The sequence below is a fragment of the Rhineura floridana genome, chromosome 5 (genome assembly GCF_030035675.1).
Source record: "Rhineura floridana isolate rRhiFlo1 chromosome 5, rRhiFlo1.hap2, whole genome shotgun sequence".
Taxonomy (NCBI): domain Eukaryota; kingdom Metazoa; phylum Chordata; class Lepidosauria; order Squamata; family Rhineuridae; genus Rhineura; species Rhineura floridana.
Genome location: NC_084484.1, coordinates 164,637,109 through 164,653,606, shown reverse-complemented (window position 1 = coordinate 164,653,606; position 16,498 = coordinate 164,637,109). Strand labels below are relative to the sequence as shown.

Here is a 16,498-nt window from a genome sequence, read left to right as displayed (position 1 = left end):
CATATTATAAAGCTATTGCAACACTGAAGCAGACTGGGATAAGGTCTCAACTTAAAAGGGTTGTTGAAAGAAGAAGGTCTTCAGTAGGTGCCAAAAAGATAACAGAGATGGCGCCTGTCTAATATTTAAGGGGAGGGAGTTCCACAGGGTAGATGCCGCCACAGTAAAGTTTGTACATTAAAACTAGAACCTTGAACTTGGACTGGTAGCAAATGGGCAGCCAGTGCAATTCTTCCAGCAGCAGGGTGACATGTTGGCGATACCCTGCCCCAGTGAACAGTCTGGCAACCGCATTTTGCACCAGCTGCAGTTTCTGGACCAACCTCAAGGGCAGGCCCCACATAGAGCGCATTACAGTAATCCAACCTGGACGTTACCAGTGCATGGACAACAGTGGTCAGGCTATCCCGGTCCAGAAACAGCATTACTTATCAGTGAATTCAAAGCTACTACCCACTTGCAGACTGAATGGCCCAAAGAAGCTGAACTTGATGATTGAGAACATAGAATGAGCTCTGTGCTAGGAAAATCCATCTAACCCAGCATTCTGTTTCCCACAGTGGCCAACCAAGTGCCTTTCGGAAGCCCCCAAACAATTGCCCTTTCCCATTGTAGCTCTGTAGCAACTGGCACTCAGTCTGCTTCTGAGCATGAAGGTTTCCATATAGCTATCATGACTAATACACATTGAGAAACCTTGAGTTTGAAATAAATTGATTAATATGAAATAGAATAAATGCTTCTACATTCCATCAAAGAAAAAAATGTAGGTAACATTGCAGTAGGCTTGTATCTAATGTAGTGCTAAACATCCTGTCAATGCAAGAATTTCTGCTTGTGCAATGGGTCATTCCTCCCTCTCCTCCCCCATGCCTGACCAGTGCTCTCCACAAATCTATAGGGTTAGGGGAAACTCCAGAACAGATACAGGGGGTGTGCAGGGAAAGGAGAAGTGGGGGGGGGACTTCCATAGCATAAACAGGAATCCTTGCAATGACGGGATGCTTACTCGATGCTATGTTGGATACAAGCCAAAGTCTGTATTACTATCTGAAGGAAGTATAAATGAATGTACACTTTGTTTTTTTCCTACCATATAATACCAGTATCTTATTTTATATAATTTTAGATGTCCATGAAACCATGAACAAACTCCCATTGTCTACAAGTGTTTTGCAGACTATTTCCCCTTTGGTAAGCATACCTGTTTGCTCTTCCATTGTAATAGCCACATGAACAATATGTTGTTTATAGGATGCAAATGCTGCAGATAATCATTCACTTGTGGGCTTTCAGACACATACGTTTAGCCACTGTGTGAACCATAATGCTGGACTACATTGATTTTAATCTGATCTAGCAAGATGTGTACTTCTGATGTGCACAGTGGCAGTGGTGGTCTCCAGTGGCAGCCCTTTCTCCCCACCATAGGAGAGAGGTCCATAGCATCCTATGGCCCCTCAACGCCCCTTAAATTAGAAACTGTTGTTTTCTCATTTAATAACCCCCCAAATTCTGTTGACCATTCTTTTCTTAAGTTTCTGTACTTTGTTTAGTAAATGTCACTCTCACTACAATTAGCAAACATAGTACTAGTTCTGGCTTGGACACAAATTGTTGCAAGTGATTTATAATAGAAAATAGCATATTATTGTCAGAATAATTTCTTTTAAGTTGCTATGAATGATTTTGTTGTGTTTTCTTCTTATAGGTCGGATCTCCCTCGCACATGGACATCATGCCTCCTATGCAGAGATATAGGAGCACATCTGCTTACACTCAACCCCTAACACAGAGAAGATATTGACTTGGCCTCACAAAGGCTGTTGAACTGGGATCTATTTTAATATATTCTCAGCTGCTATCTTTGTAACATATAATTATTTGCAACATGCCTTAAATGCTATCAAAACCAAACAAAATAAAGATGTAACACAAGTATCGATTGCTTGTTACCTAGTTTACATTTAGGGCAAAAAATATTTTACATATTGCACTTTATTGTAAAATATATTGTATTTTTTTAAAAAAAGAATGGAAATACCTCAGTTTAAATGAGTGGATGTTTGTAAATTTTCTGTACATTTTTAATTAAAAGGAAAAGAAATTATTTTGCTACTGATTAAAAATTGTGTATGAGTTCATCTCCCAACATTATTGCTTTCATTAACTGCTAATAAATTTCTACTACATTTGTAAAAGGTATGTTGTAGAAAATGAAAATCAATTATCTGCAAAAGCTTAACAGGTTAGTAATTTCTTGATTGTTCTATGTGTAACAACAGAAAACAATACTAGATTTCTCAAGAGGCCATCTCTCCACTCCCTGTTCTAAGCAAATCAGCAAATTATATGGCTTGATGAATAATTGAAGATAGTTGAAAACTGTATAATGATGGAGGATTCTGGAAATTTACTTGTTTCATCTGCTGTCCGGTTGCTGTAAAAAAACCACTGAGAGCTCCACCTTCAATCTTTCTTCAAGACTTCTTCAAGACTTGTTTTTATTTCCACATGACATCTTTAAACATACAGGTATATTCTTGTACAAAAACATATTTTATGGTGGGAATGGATGTAGCAGCACGTGTGAGGCTTTATCCCAATACATGTGTCCAGAAATGGTCGTCATCTTGATAAGTTTCAGGATGAACAAAAAACCTTTAAATTTAAAGTTTTAAAGTATTTTATTAGTAGTATTTGTTTGGAGAAATACATGAGGAGGAAACGAGGCACATTTGTTTGCCCCACCTTGTTTGTTGTGTTCCTGCAAGTCATGTGCCCTTTATGTATTAGAAGGTGAATGTTTGCATTTAGAACATTTGCTGAACTCGTGTGATTTAAAAGGCTGATCATGTAGAATTATAAACCACACTGACAGCCTACAAGAGTGGGAAAGTGTTTCTGTTGCTGAAGTTAACAACACATGGAAAGTGACAGATGCAAGAGACAGGAACACAATGCGGAAGGTGAGGCCAACAAGCACCCCCCCCCCATATTCAAATAATCAACGAGTGAATGCCTGAACAGGGCAAGAGAGGTAAAGTAAGGGGCAGCCATGAGATGGGGGAGGCATTGAAGCCTCTAACCCAAGGGCCCCACAAAACCTAGAACCAGCGCTAATCAAGCTATGATGATTGTTGCATTTTGAAAATCAGTGTTTCATTTTACTAAAATTGTTGCTTTTGGTTGGCACAGATTCTTCTACAATTTTCAAGAATATAAACTTTTGAAAGCTGTAGAGAATATGAGAATAATTTGCAGATCAACAAAACTAACTTCAAAAAATTAAAAATTGGATTTGTTTACCTTGAAAAAGAGAGAGACTGATGATAATCTTAAAAGACAAGAAGAGGTTCCTAAAAGAGGATGTGGATTGGTTTTTCTGGTCTTCTGTAAACAATACAAGACATAATGGGAACAAACTGAACCAAGCCCATTTAAGATTCATTTGGTGTTTTGCTTTTTCAGAATAATTAAATCCTACTTTATTGCCCCAAGAGGCTGTCAAAAGGTTGCTGCCTGCCACTGCTGCCAGAGCTTACAAACAGAGGAGGGGGCCCACCAGAGGGCACTTTGGCTGAGTACACTCCATGCATTTAAAGCATGTCACCCACCATCACCAAAGAACCCTGGGAACTGTAGTGTATTAATGGAATTGTAGCTTTGTGAGGGGTAAACTACAGCTCCCAGGATTCTTTGGGTATGTGCTTTAAATATGTTTTAAACATGTAGTGTGTACACAGCCTTTGTCTAGGGCCCCTTCAAACCTTCAGCCAGCCCTTCGTAGATACCTAAAAAGTTGGAAAGCTAGAAACATCTTCCTAATGTGTAAATCAATGCTCCAAACAGCACAGTTTTCCACAATGCCCCAGATTGCTGGTACACTGGGTGTTGGGGCTCCAGCAACTGCCCGAGAATGGCTGTTGCTGTCACCAGCTGTGTGTATAAATGGGAGTAATAAGAGAAATTGACCATGTGTCACTGCAGCCTTCACACACAAAGACTATGCTCCTTTGAATACTCATTGAGTAAACAGGCATAGGATTAGAGCATATTAGACAAGCATTTAGGTGGATTCAAGTTTGGGGTCAAAAGGGTTGAGTGGGAGTGATTCTTGAGGTGATTTCCAAACATATAAATAATGTCCACTGGTAATTACCGATGGTGCATAGTCCGTTGAGAAGGATAGGTTTATGTAGGATCCTTTTTTCTACCAGAGGGTTGGTCTTCCTGGGGGGAAACAGATTGGAAGCTTATTTATTTTGTTGGTGGTGTAACAATTCAGCATTGCCTGAATAGGTTTTGGTTTTGTTCCAAGGAGAACAATTTCATGTCTGAGCAGGTTTTATTTCTTTCAGAAATTTCTCCTCCAAATATAAACTTTGTCCTCATTGTTTTTCTTACATTGGCTTCTCAGTTTACATTTATTATTGCTGATCAAATTGACATAGAACTCAACAAGATGATACACCATCTTATAGCCCAATTCTGTCTTATTTATTGCAACTTAACCATTATTATTATTAGATGCTTTACACAAGCATTTCAAATAATAGTAAAATATGCAATCCAATATAAGAAAAACAAAATGAAAAGTGAAGCTCAATACAATATAAACAATCCATCCCTTGACATAGGTCTAACTGTCAAAAGCAGCCCCCCCAAAAGGGGGTGGGGGGTATACTGTGTTAGAATTGCTTTTAATATGTTTTATTTATTTATTTAAATATGTTTTTAAAGTTTTTAATGTTTTTAACATTTTGTTTTAATGTATTTTAAGTTCTTTTTATGATGTTTTAAAGTGTTTTTAGTGTTTCTGTTTGCTGCCCTGGGCTCCTGCTGGAAGGAAAGGCGGGGTATAAATAAAATAATTAATAAATAAAAAATATACTACCAACTGCTGCAGTGAAAAAATTAACACTCAAATGCCTGGGAGAAACAAAATATATCCAATCAAACTTGTCTTCTCTGCCCACCCTCCCTTCATCCAGCAGGAGTGTTCTCTGATTGGGATTCCACTCATGTGACCTCTGGATCCAAGTAAATGCTTGTTTTAGGAAAATGCAGAAAATGAGGAATTAGTAAGAAATGTGGCTACATCCTGAACCCAGGTTATTTACCCTGATGGCTATACTCTGCCTCTACAGGCCAGAAGCAGTATGCTTCCGAATACTAGTTGCTGGAAACTGCAGAAGGGAAGAATGCTCTTTGCTCAGTTCCTGCTTGTGGGCTTCCCATCAGCATCTGGTTGGTCAATGTGAGAACAAGATGCTGGACTAGATGGGCCACTGGCCTGATCCACAAGGCTCTTCTTATGCTCTTATTAATTGTGTTGGGATTGTTCAGAACCTTTTATCTTCCATCTGTCTGTGGTATTATGCATTTTGTTGATATATTTGTCACGTTCAGGCAAGATTAATCCAATGGCCTTGAAATAAGTCCATGGAGAAAGAATAAATCAGTCATGACACGAGACAGAGCATATTTAAGCTGATGTCTGCTTTGAGTTTCTGATACTTGATTGGAATATATTATTACATTTTCATTCCAAGCACCTAAATGGCTGCCAACTTGCTTCCAGGTTTATTTCTAAATTGTTAAATTAAATTTCTTTGCTCCTCTTTGTACTTTGAAGTCTTATCCTGGTTTAAACTGAGGGAAATGGGTAAAAGGCCTTTTTTTTGCCACAGAAATGTAGTGGTGCTAGGTATCTTGCAAAACTCATAGATGGACTTTGAAGCTAGAGAAACTTCCAGAAGGAAGGAGTATAATTTAACTGATAACTGGCTCCAGGGAAAATCATTACTCTATATGGAATAATTTTCTCATTCAAAAAAATGTAGAGCATTTCAAAAGGTTTTCTTGCTATTCCTTCAGTGACCTCTTAAAGCAAGATTTGGCTAAACCTTTGTGGCCCAAGGGCTGTATTCATTCTTGACCAACCCTGTGAGCCACATCAGTGTTGTTGGATGTGGCCAAAAGTGGGTGCAGCAATCTTGCACTTTCTCTTTAATTTTTTTTAATTTTATAATAATAATAACAAAACAATACATATCAACATAAACAAACAACAATTCCCCCAACCCCAGTCACAGAGGATAAACACATATATAACATAAAAAGATAACATACATCATTTTTCAATGCATTGAAAGAGAGATGTGATAAACTTATGGATATACCATATAAAAAGTAATAAGATTACCAGAATTTAAGTGAACCATATGGATCTTGCTATAGATGAGAGACCGTTGTGTAAACCATATTTATTTGCATATTCAATAAATAACCACCATGTAACCATATATAAGTCAGATTTAGTATTCTCTTGTAAATAATGTAAATTATAGGTAATTTTATCTAATAAGGCCAAATTCCATATATTTCTGTACCATGCCATTTTATCTAAATTTTCTAATATTTTCCAATGGAGAGCTGCCATTACAAGTTTAGCGATCAATAATTTAGATTTCAATTTAGCATTTTCTCCTCTAAACATTAATAAAAAATAATTCCGGCATGAATATAATATTTTCTTTTGTAATATTTATAAGTTCTTTATGCACCATATTCCAAAATGGAATAATTTTAAGACATGTCCACCAGGAATGAAAATATGTGCCTTTATTAGCACAACCACACCAACATAATAGACTCATATTAGAGGATATATATGATAATCGAGTTGCAGTTAAGTACCATCTATGTAATATTTTAAGATTAATTTCTTCATGGGTAGCGGATATAGATTTAGTATATTTAGATGAGCAAATATCTTTCCATTCCGTATTATTTAATTCAAGACCTAAATCCTGTTCCCATTGAGATTTAAGCCCTGTAAATTGTCCCATTTGTAAGCCTAATAATATTTTATAAAACGCTGACACTGTACCTTTCCCTCTAGTCCCCAATGTTAACAATGAGTGTTCACATCCAGTAAGTGGGCGAGTAGCATACCTTTTAATTTCAGGATCTTTTAAGAATCTGAGTCAATTGATATGTATGAAACCATCCCATTTTTAAATTCGGAATGTTTGCTCTAAGTTGGTCCAATGTAATTGGGCAATTCTGTATAAAACAATCTTTGAATCTAAAGTAACCATACTGTTCCCATTTTGCAATGTTTCTTAAATGTCACATCTTTAATACCATGGTAGGATTGTAATGGAGTTAATGGTGAATATATTGGTGAAATTTTTGATTGCCAATTTTTCCAAATTAAAATGGTAGCTTTTGTAAACAGATTATTAATAGAGCGTATAAAGGAATGTTGTAACTTTGTAAATGGTAATGACCACAATGGTCTAGACTGCAACATATCATCGTCCAATTGGATCCATGTTTTATTACTTCTCATAATTATAAAGCTTAATTGACGCAGTTGGAAGGCTGTGTAATAGATCTGTAGATTAGGAAGTCCCCATCCTCCATCTACTGTGCGTGTATAATATAATTTATATGCTATCCAAGATTTTTTTTTTGAAACAAATTTATTTATATTTTGCCACTTATTAATCTGTTTTGGATGGAGGAAAATAGGAAGAACTTGAAAAAGGTACAGAAATCTTGGGACTATCTTCATATGAACTGAAGCTATTCTTCCTAATATAGAAATATTAAGTTTAGACCAGCGTTTTATATCTTTTTTGAGTTTGCTTATCAGTGGATAATAATTAATACATAGTAATCGTGATATGTTCTTTGGAATTTGCACTCCCAAATAACGAAATGAAGTATTACATATTGGTATACCCAGTACTTTCCGAACTTCTAGTTGATGTCTACGTAATGTATGAAAAAACATACCTGATGTTTTACTATAGTTAATTTGAAGCCCTGCTACCTCTGCAAACATTTTCAGCTCTTCTTTAAGTGGTCGTGCTGCTGACTTTGGGTCCCCCAACATTAATACCATATCATCAGCGTACATACTAATTAAATGTTCAGCTCCGACTTTCTGATACCCCGTAATTTTATCATTATTATGTAGTTGTGCGGCTAACAGTTCTAAAGAAAGGGCAAACAACAATGGTGAAAGAGGACAACCTTGTTTAGTACCTCTTTCAATAATAATTGGGGTTGAATCCATTTTGCCCGTCCTGATTAAAGCTTTAGTAGGGACATAAAGTCGTGATATTACAGATATAAAAGGTTCGTCCTGTTTAATTTTTTTTAACACTTCTATTAAATAGTCCCACCTCAAGCAATCAAATGCTTTAAAGATATCTAGCGAAAGGACTCCCAGAGAGTGTTTGTTTGTTGATGCATGATACATAACATTCAATAGCCGTCTTATAGGCTCTGATATATGACGTCCTGGGATAAATCCTGTCTGGTCTGGATGGGTGATATTTGATATCTTGTTGTTAAGGCAGGTTGCTATAATAGATGTAAATAATTTTTCATCTTGATTTAATAAATTTATAGGTCAGTATGATTCCATTTTTTTTTTGTCCTTATTTGGTTTTGGCAATACTATTATACGAGACATATTCCATGTATCCGGTACAGACCCGCCTTCCCATATAAGATTAAATAAATGAACTAGATGTGGAGTAAGAATTTTTTTAAAAATTTTGTAAAAAGAACTACCGAATCCATCTGGGCCAGGGGCTTTATTTTGTTTTAATTTCTTAATAGCAGCTGACACTTCTTCTGCTGTTATTGCTGAATTAAGATTTGATATTTGATCTTCTGTTAAATATAAAGGCTGAAAGCCTTTAAGGTAATTTGCATCAGACTTATCCTTTTTAGACATAATCTTATATAACTCTTGGTAATAATTAGCAAATGTAGCATTAATTGCTTTAGGGTTGTAGGTAAGATTCTCTCCATTTGTATAAATTACTGGTATTTGTGAGAACTGACGTTGACAGCGTAATGCACTTGCAAGTAATTTGGAAGTTTTATTACCAGATTCATAATATTTTTGTTTTATAAACCACAAGGATTTAGCTATTTTAGCAGAGTCCAATGCTTCTAATTCCTTACGTTTCCTACATAATTTAATATAAATTTGTTTAGAGCTTGTGCTTTTATGTTGGTGCACTTTCTCCAGTACGCATATGCCTGCACGCACACTGCCTCTCCCTCCTTAGCTGACCCATAGAGATTGGCTGCAGAAGGCGGCTTTCCTCCTCTCCCCACTCATCAAATGATCAATCCCCTAAGCAGGCACAGGGCAATTTGCATCCTCATCAGGGCACTGAACTGTGTTTATCCCCCACACAAAGACACATATTTTTTGCCACCACTTCCCAAAATGGTGGGATCTTGTAAGGGCAAAAAAGTTCAGGGTGGGGGAATCCGGCCCCTGGCCCAGGGGTTAACCATCCCTAACCCATATCCCAAAGGATGATTGTGGGTGTTTAAAAACTTTTGTACAGAGTTTCTTTGTTTTTACTTTTGCATTGGACCACTCTTTATCCACTCTATCTGGGAAGAAAAGTGCCATGTCAACCATCTCAGCAGGTGAGGCCTTGGTGGTGGTGGTGCTGCTGCCACTGGGGGCTGCCTAGCTAAATATGCTGTAGTGTGTGTTGGCCTATGATGGGGTCTTGTCAGTGGCCTTTGTGGAATGATCACCCGGTGATAGCTTCCTCTGTGCGCTGCCCAATTGGCGCTGACCCGTGACAGGGCCTTCTCAGTGATGGTTCCCCATTTGTGAAATGTCCTCCCTGGTGAGATGCATCTGTTTCCCTCATTATTGACTTTCAGGAGGAATTTTAAAACATTTCAATTTGCCCAGGCATTTGATGGCTAAAAGGGACTGATTCTGGCAACCCTGAGATCACTAGCTAAGATGTTTTAAACTTTTAATATATATTTTTAAAATATCTGATGTGTGTTTTACTGTCAGTGTGTTTGCTGCCCTGAGCTCCTTCAGAAGGAAGGGCAGGATATAAATGGAATAATGAATGAATAAATAAAATGTTTCCCTTCCTGCTTTATTTTGATCTTGTAGCTGCTGCTAATTGTTTTGGTCTTTTATAGTGACTAAGAGCTCATTACACTCGTGGGACAAGGTCTATACTTGCTGTCTAGGATGAAAAGGGAGTATGTTAACCACTGAGAAGAGTCTTCTAACAAGCTTCCTTGTTTTTTCCTGCTGATTGGAGCCAATCAAAGTGAAAGGAGGTGAGGTGAGTCAGCCACTGAGAAGACTCTTCTCAGCAGCTAACATGATGTCCCTTTCATCCATATTGGTTGCTAGAGATGTCTGTGGGAAAAGGCATTCACAAAGATCTCATTCGTAACTCAGCAGCAAAAAAGGGTGTGTGGCTGTGATTAATATGAAGGGACCCTGCACTTCTGAATTTGCCACTATACAACTGGCTATAACTATAACCCTCCTATAGGATGCACACCTTAACATGGTGAGGGGGTTTGAGAGTGTCAAAGAAGCTGAGAGCAAAGTCATCAAGAGCCTAGACCAAGAGGCTGATTCCTAGCAGGGGCACCCAAAGCGGAATGGTCAATGCTGAGACACCAGACTAAGACACATCTGGACTCAAAGGAAGGCAATGGTAAATCACTTCTGAATGCCTTACCACAAAAACCCTATGAACAGGGTATCCAAAATGCAACACGAGATAGTGCTGAAAGATGAGACCCCCCAGGTCAGAAGGCACTCACCCAGCTACTGAGGAAGAACAAAGGACAAGAATGAGTAGCGCTGTGACTGACTCAGCTGGGTCAAAGCCAAAAGGAAGCCCAGAGGCTGATGTGCACAGATGCGAAAGGAGAGTCTGGAGTTGTAGGACGCACACAATACGAACACAGAATATGAGAAGCATGAACCAGGGAAAGTTGTCAAGCAAGAAATGGAACGTATCAACATTACAATAGTTGGCGTGAGTGAATTAAAATGGATGGGAATGGGACACTTTCAGTCAGGCATCTACAAAATATTTTATGCAGGAAATGAGAAATTAAGAAGAAATGGGGTTGCTTTAATAGTGAGAAGTGATGTAGGAAAAGCAGTTAGGAGCTACAGCGCAAGGTCTGAGTGAGTGATATCAATGAGATTAAATGGGAAACCTATTAACATAACCATCATCCAAGTCTACGCTCCAACGGAAAACACATAAGAAGAGGAACTGGAGAGATTTTACACAGAAGTACAGGAAAAAATTGATCACACACAAAAACAAGATGTTCTGATAATCATGAGGGGAAAGTGGATAAGAGAAAAATCAACTCATTTAAAATGTGGTGTTGGAGGAGAGCTTTGCACATACCACGGACTGCGAAAAAGACAAATAATTGGGTGTCAGAACAAATTAAACCAGAACTATCATTAGATGAAACTGAGGTTATCATACTTTGGACACATCATGAGAAGACATGATTCACTAGAAAAGACAATAATGCTGGGAAAAACAGAAGGGAGTAGAAAAAGAGGAAGGCCAAACAAGGGATGGATTGATTCCATAAAGGAAGCCACAGACCTGAACTTACAAGATCTGAACAGGGTGGGTCACAAGAGATGCTATTGGAGGTCGCTGATTCATAGGGTCGCCATAAGTCGTAGTCGACTTGAGGGCACATAACAACAACATGACTTTCAGCATAGAATCCACACTGCTTGTTTTGATCAATGAAATTTATAACAGGAATGACTGCTTTCCCTATTCTCCAACACTATCCTCTATTGCCTGCTCTACACACACACAAACACACACACACACACACACTGAGCACAACATGAAGTTATGATATGGCATGCATCGCTTCAGACTGTACCATTTTGAATACTCTTCCACCTCATGAAAATTTCATGCAAGCAGAAAAGTAACATTGTGGGTATATAATGAGCACCTATAAAAAGGTGGCTCTTCTCTGCATGAGAGCTGATGCAAAGAGTGTGAGCATAGGACGTCTGGGTTTAAATCTCATCTCAGCCATCCACAATCTGGGTTGCCTTAGGCAAGACACTAGCTGTTGTCCTTCCCTCAGCCCTTCCCTCGCAAAAAAACTTCCACAATTTCCCTACCTTTACAGTCAGGTGTGAGGAACCTTTGGCCCTCCAGATTCTGCTCAGCTACAGCTCCCATCATTCCTGGCCATTGGCCACGCTTGCTGGGGCTGATGGGAGTTGTAGTTCAGCAACAACTGGACGGTTTCCCACACTTGGTTTACAGGGTTGTTATAAGGATTACGGAGATAATGTGTGTGAAACCTTTTGCTTTGTTCTTTGGGCAGTTGTTTAGTTGTCGTGGATAAAGGGGACATTATTTTATCTGCTTGCTTGCTTGATTTATTTGAAGTAGTTTCACCCCACCCTTTGGTCAAAAAGGCACCCATAATGGCTTATAGATCAATAGGGGTTGGGGTGTTGGAGACAGACAGTCCCTGCCCTTAGGCTTAAGACACAGTAGAAAAGGGAAAAGGAATGGGGAAGGAGTATGAAAAGAGCCAGCTCAGGCACTTGTTCTTAAAGTTACAGAGTTCTTAACATTACAGAGGAGGGAAGGAAGAGTTCAGCGAGGAGTCAATAGAAGTTGGTCTCTGTTTCTCTCAGCAGTCAGTAGAACCCTGCTTCCCTTCTCTGATGGAATGACTGCTGCTATCATATGCCACATATATATCAAGACGGATGAAAGAAAGTACTTCTACACACAACGCATAGTTAAACTATGGAATTTGCTTCCACAAGAGGCAGTGATGGCCACCAACTTGGACGGCTTTAAATGAGGATTAGACAAATTCATGGAGGAAAAGGCGATCAATGACTACTAGCCATGATGGCTGTGCTCTTCCCAGTCGGAGGCAGTATGCTCCCAAATACCATTTGCTGGAAACTGCAGGAGGGGAGAGTGCTCTTGTGCTCAGGTCCTGCTTGCAGGCTTCCCATGGGCAACTGCTTGGCCTCTGTGAGAACAGGATGCTGAACCGGAAGGGCCATTGGCCTGATCCAGCAGGCTGTTCTTATGTTCACCCATCTAACAAGGATGAGCAACACTTCAGGTTTCTGAGCACATTTCAAGGTTCTTATTTTGATGCAAGAAGTCCTAAATGTCTTGGGCCCTACCTACCTTACAGTCTCCTGGCCTCCATCCAATTGTAGCTATGAAGATTGGCTGAGAGCGAGGGTATCGTTAAAACCATTCTTTCTTCTTCGCAGAAGTGAATGTAGGTGTTCTCAGTTATGTTCAAGAAAAGAGTGATTCACCTGCATAATGTTGTGGGACAGAGGATGAGCTGAATGTTCTCTCAGGATCCCTTCTAGTCTAGTGATTCTGGACTGTAAGTGGGACCTGCCAAACTAGTTGAACCAGTAGAACTGCTGGAGATTACCTTAATGACTGTGGCAGAGCAGTCAAACACCTCCTCTTTGTTAAGGAGATTAGCTGTAACAAAGGCTAAGGAAGATTCCTTCTAGCAGTGGCCATGCTTTTCTCCCTTCCTTCTCTGGAGATCTGTCTGTGTGAACTGAGGCTCCGGTTTGAGCCAGACCAAGACAGAAAAGGAACAAGGACAGAGAGCAAAGTTAATGGTCTGTTAGATTTTGGGGCATCTGTTGGGGTGCTTTGAATTATGAACCACCACCTATGTTAAACCTGAATGTTTGTAAATAAACGCAAATACTACAAAATGCAAATAAGCCACTACTGATCATATTCCACACGGCTCAGAGAAGTTGGATGATTGTAGCAATATTCAAGGGGGGGGGGATCTCACACACACACATACAAGAGTGGCATTTCCATGGGGGACACTCCTGCCTGAAATCTGGAAAGCCGCTGCCAGTCAGTCCCAACAATACTGCGACAGATGGACTAATGGTCTGAATCAGTATAAGACAGCTTCCTACATTCCTTTGTTCACATTTCATGCTCCCAGAATATGTGTGTGGGAGGAATTGCACATCTCGACTACTGCAAGATGAGCAGGTTCCAAACGCATGTGGAGCACACGTATCTCACAGTGGAACAGATCTGTACCATCCTTTCTGCCTGCCATCGCATTTAACCTACTGGATATGCAACTCTCTCATACTTTTGGTCATTTCTTAGAACATACACAGTAGCTCTCACAAAATGCCTCTTTTCTTGCTCCTGTAGACAGTGGCACCACCTAGATAGGTTCTGAGGGCAGAAGTCTCCCCTTCCTTGCAGCTGAGAATCTCCTTTGCATGCAGAAGGTCCCAGGTTTAATCCCTGGCATTTATTAATGAGCAATCATTCTGATTTGTTTGCAGGAAGGTTTGATGTCCAGTGCATTTTCCTCCCTCACTTTTTGAGCTTTTGGGAAAGCGGGTTTGTTGCGCAAGACTTTCCAATCATCTATAACTGGCAAGTCAAATTTGCCAGTATGTGACTGAATCCCATCCAAAAATGGTGACAGTCTGAAAGTGTCCTAAATCATTTTAATTTGATTTAAATTCTGGATTTACACCTCTTTAGATGACAGTGTCAGTTGCTCAGTTTTATTTGCTAAAAAACCATCGGTCATCAGAAAAAGACAGTTAGGTTGCAGTTCATTTTAGCATAAGGGGTCCCCATGTTTATATTGTACAATAAAATTTTGTCTGATCTAATGGGCTGCTAAAGCAAACACAAACTTTGGATGGTATCCAATGCTAGTACTACTCAAAGTACAGTTGAAGCTGTCAAACATGACTCACTTGGGTTTATTAATTTCAATGGGTTTATTGAATAAGACTTATTGACTACAACCCCTTACGTGAAAAATGAAATGGACTGCCTTCAAGTCGATTCCGACTTATGGCGACCCTATGAATAGGGTTTTCACGGTAAGCGGTATTCAGAGGGGGTTTACCATTACCGTTCTCTGAGGGTGAGAGACAGTGACTGGCCCAAGGTCATCCAGTGAGCTTCATGGCTGCGGGGGTTCCAACCCTGGACTCCCAGGTAGTAGTCCAACCACTACGCCACACTTATCTAGATACATAAAAATGTAAGCGTCACACTGTGCAGGTTGCAGCACCACAGGCAGGTGGTGCTGTGAATTGCAGCATGAATGCTTTCCTCCCAACTGCACACTGCTCACACTGCTTGTCTCCTGGAATTAAAACACCTGAAATCAAATGACTGACATTTTTTTTGTTTCCTAAAAAAAAGATGTTATGGATGCAATGAACCAAAAGATGTTCTCCCCCTTGAGGGTCTCTCCTTCTAGTCTTGTTTCTTACCTTTAGAATTTCCTTCCTTTTGGACAATCAAGGGAAAACATTTTTACTGGTTGCTATAAAAAGTCTAACTGTTTGGAAACTAATTGTGGAAAGCAACTGGATTTTTTTTTACTAGTTGCTGGGTTGATTTTTCTGCCCAGAAACCCTGAAGAGGTCTCATGCTGAGCTGCACATATTGGGAAAAGTTACAGCCTAGGTGGCCAGCCAGCAGGGCCAGTGCCAGGCATGACTGGACCCTTGGGCATCAGCCTGCCTTGAGCCTATGGTACTGTAGCCCAACACTCCCTCCTGATACAAGCAGTGTGGGGCTAATAAGCCCACCCACATGCCCCCACCTACCTCCTACACCATGTAAATGACATGGGTGCAAAGTGTGCATGCCTGCCATCAACCAAGATAGAAGCAGGGGTGTCGGCTCCTTAGGGAAGCTCCCCCCCGTAGGGTAGTGACAAATTCAGAAATGCAGGGTCCCTTCATGATAGTCACAGCCATATCCCTTCTAAGATTATAAAACCCTGTAAGATTATAGAACAATCTGACCCAGCTTGAATACTACTTTCTGCTTCTCTATCCTTCTTAATGCCTTCTCCCACAACAAGACGTCCCTAGGAACCAATCAGCATGAAAGTGAAGTGTGTTAGCTACTGAAGAGAGTTTTCTCAGATGCTGACTCACCTCCTTTAACTCTGATTGGCTCCAATCCGCAGTAAAGGACAAGGAAGCACTCTGTTCAGTGGCCAACACACTCTTTCATGCTGATTGGCTCAAAAGACGCTTGAGATTTAGGGACCCTGCTGGGACCTGGTTCCCAAAAAAGTAAGGGGTCTAAGACCCCCTTAGACCCTGGACAATTACACCTCTGCCTCCCACTGCCATCTTAAGTGATGGTTGGCACACGCACACAGCACGCACAGCATTCACCCTGAAGGGAGAGGTAGGTGCAGTGGGCAGGCAGGCTGGCTTATTGAAGCTTGTGCTGCCAGTATGGTGCATGTATGGGAGCTCCCTCTTGGTGATCTGCTGAAGCATCAGGTTGCAGGACCTGATGCTTCTGCGGATCACAGGACAGGAGCACCACCCTCCCACCCTAAGAGAGGCCCTTCAAGGACCCCTCTGGACCACAGGGGTCCTTAGCCAGGGCCCAACCTGGCTGCCCTTTGGTGCTGGGCCTGCCAGCCAGCCAGCCTACTATAGTGCACACAGCAGTCCTCCAGGGCTGTTTCATCCTTTGCCATCAAATATTCAATAAAAAGAAGAAAATAGCCACCATGATTGTTAGTATAGTGAGTGCTTTAAAAGAGAAAATAATAACTTAGGGTAGATATATTTTCAGATCAC

General features: G+C 40.1%; 1 protein-coding gene and 1 long non-coding RNA gene across 5 annotated transcripts in view; one reads left to right on the top strand and one right to left on the bottom strand.

Annotated features, from left to right (window-relative positions):
• Nucleotides 1-2,074, top strand: part of CEP126 (centrosomal protein 126) — a 40,493-nt gene extending 38,419 nt beyond the window's left edge. For all 4 annotated transcript variants that reach the window (XM_061628758.1, XM_061628756.1, XM_061628755.1 and 1 more), the window contains 2 exons: nucleotides 1,130-1,194; nucleotides 1,712-2,074. In XM_061628758.1, the coding sequence (XP_061484742.1) occupies nucleotides 1,130-1,194; nucleotides 1,712-1,807 (161 nt within the window). In that variant the 3' untranslated portion in view covers nucleotides 1,808-2,074. The remainder of the gene's footprint in view (nucleotides 1-1,129; nucleotides 1,195-1,711) is intronic.
• On the bottom strand, nucleotides 20-13,235 carry LOC133385533 (uncharacterized). Its single transcript, XR_009762901.1, has 4 exons — nucleotides 13,041-13,235; nucleotides 4,163-4,233; nucleotides 3,310-3,393; nucleotides 20-2,661 (listed from the first exon to the last, which is right to left on the bottom strand). It is a non-coding gene; the product is annotated as an uncharacterized LOC133385533 (long non-coding RNA).
• Nucleotides 13,236-16,498: the final 3,263 nt, after the last annotated feature.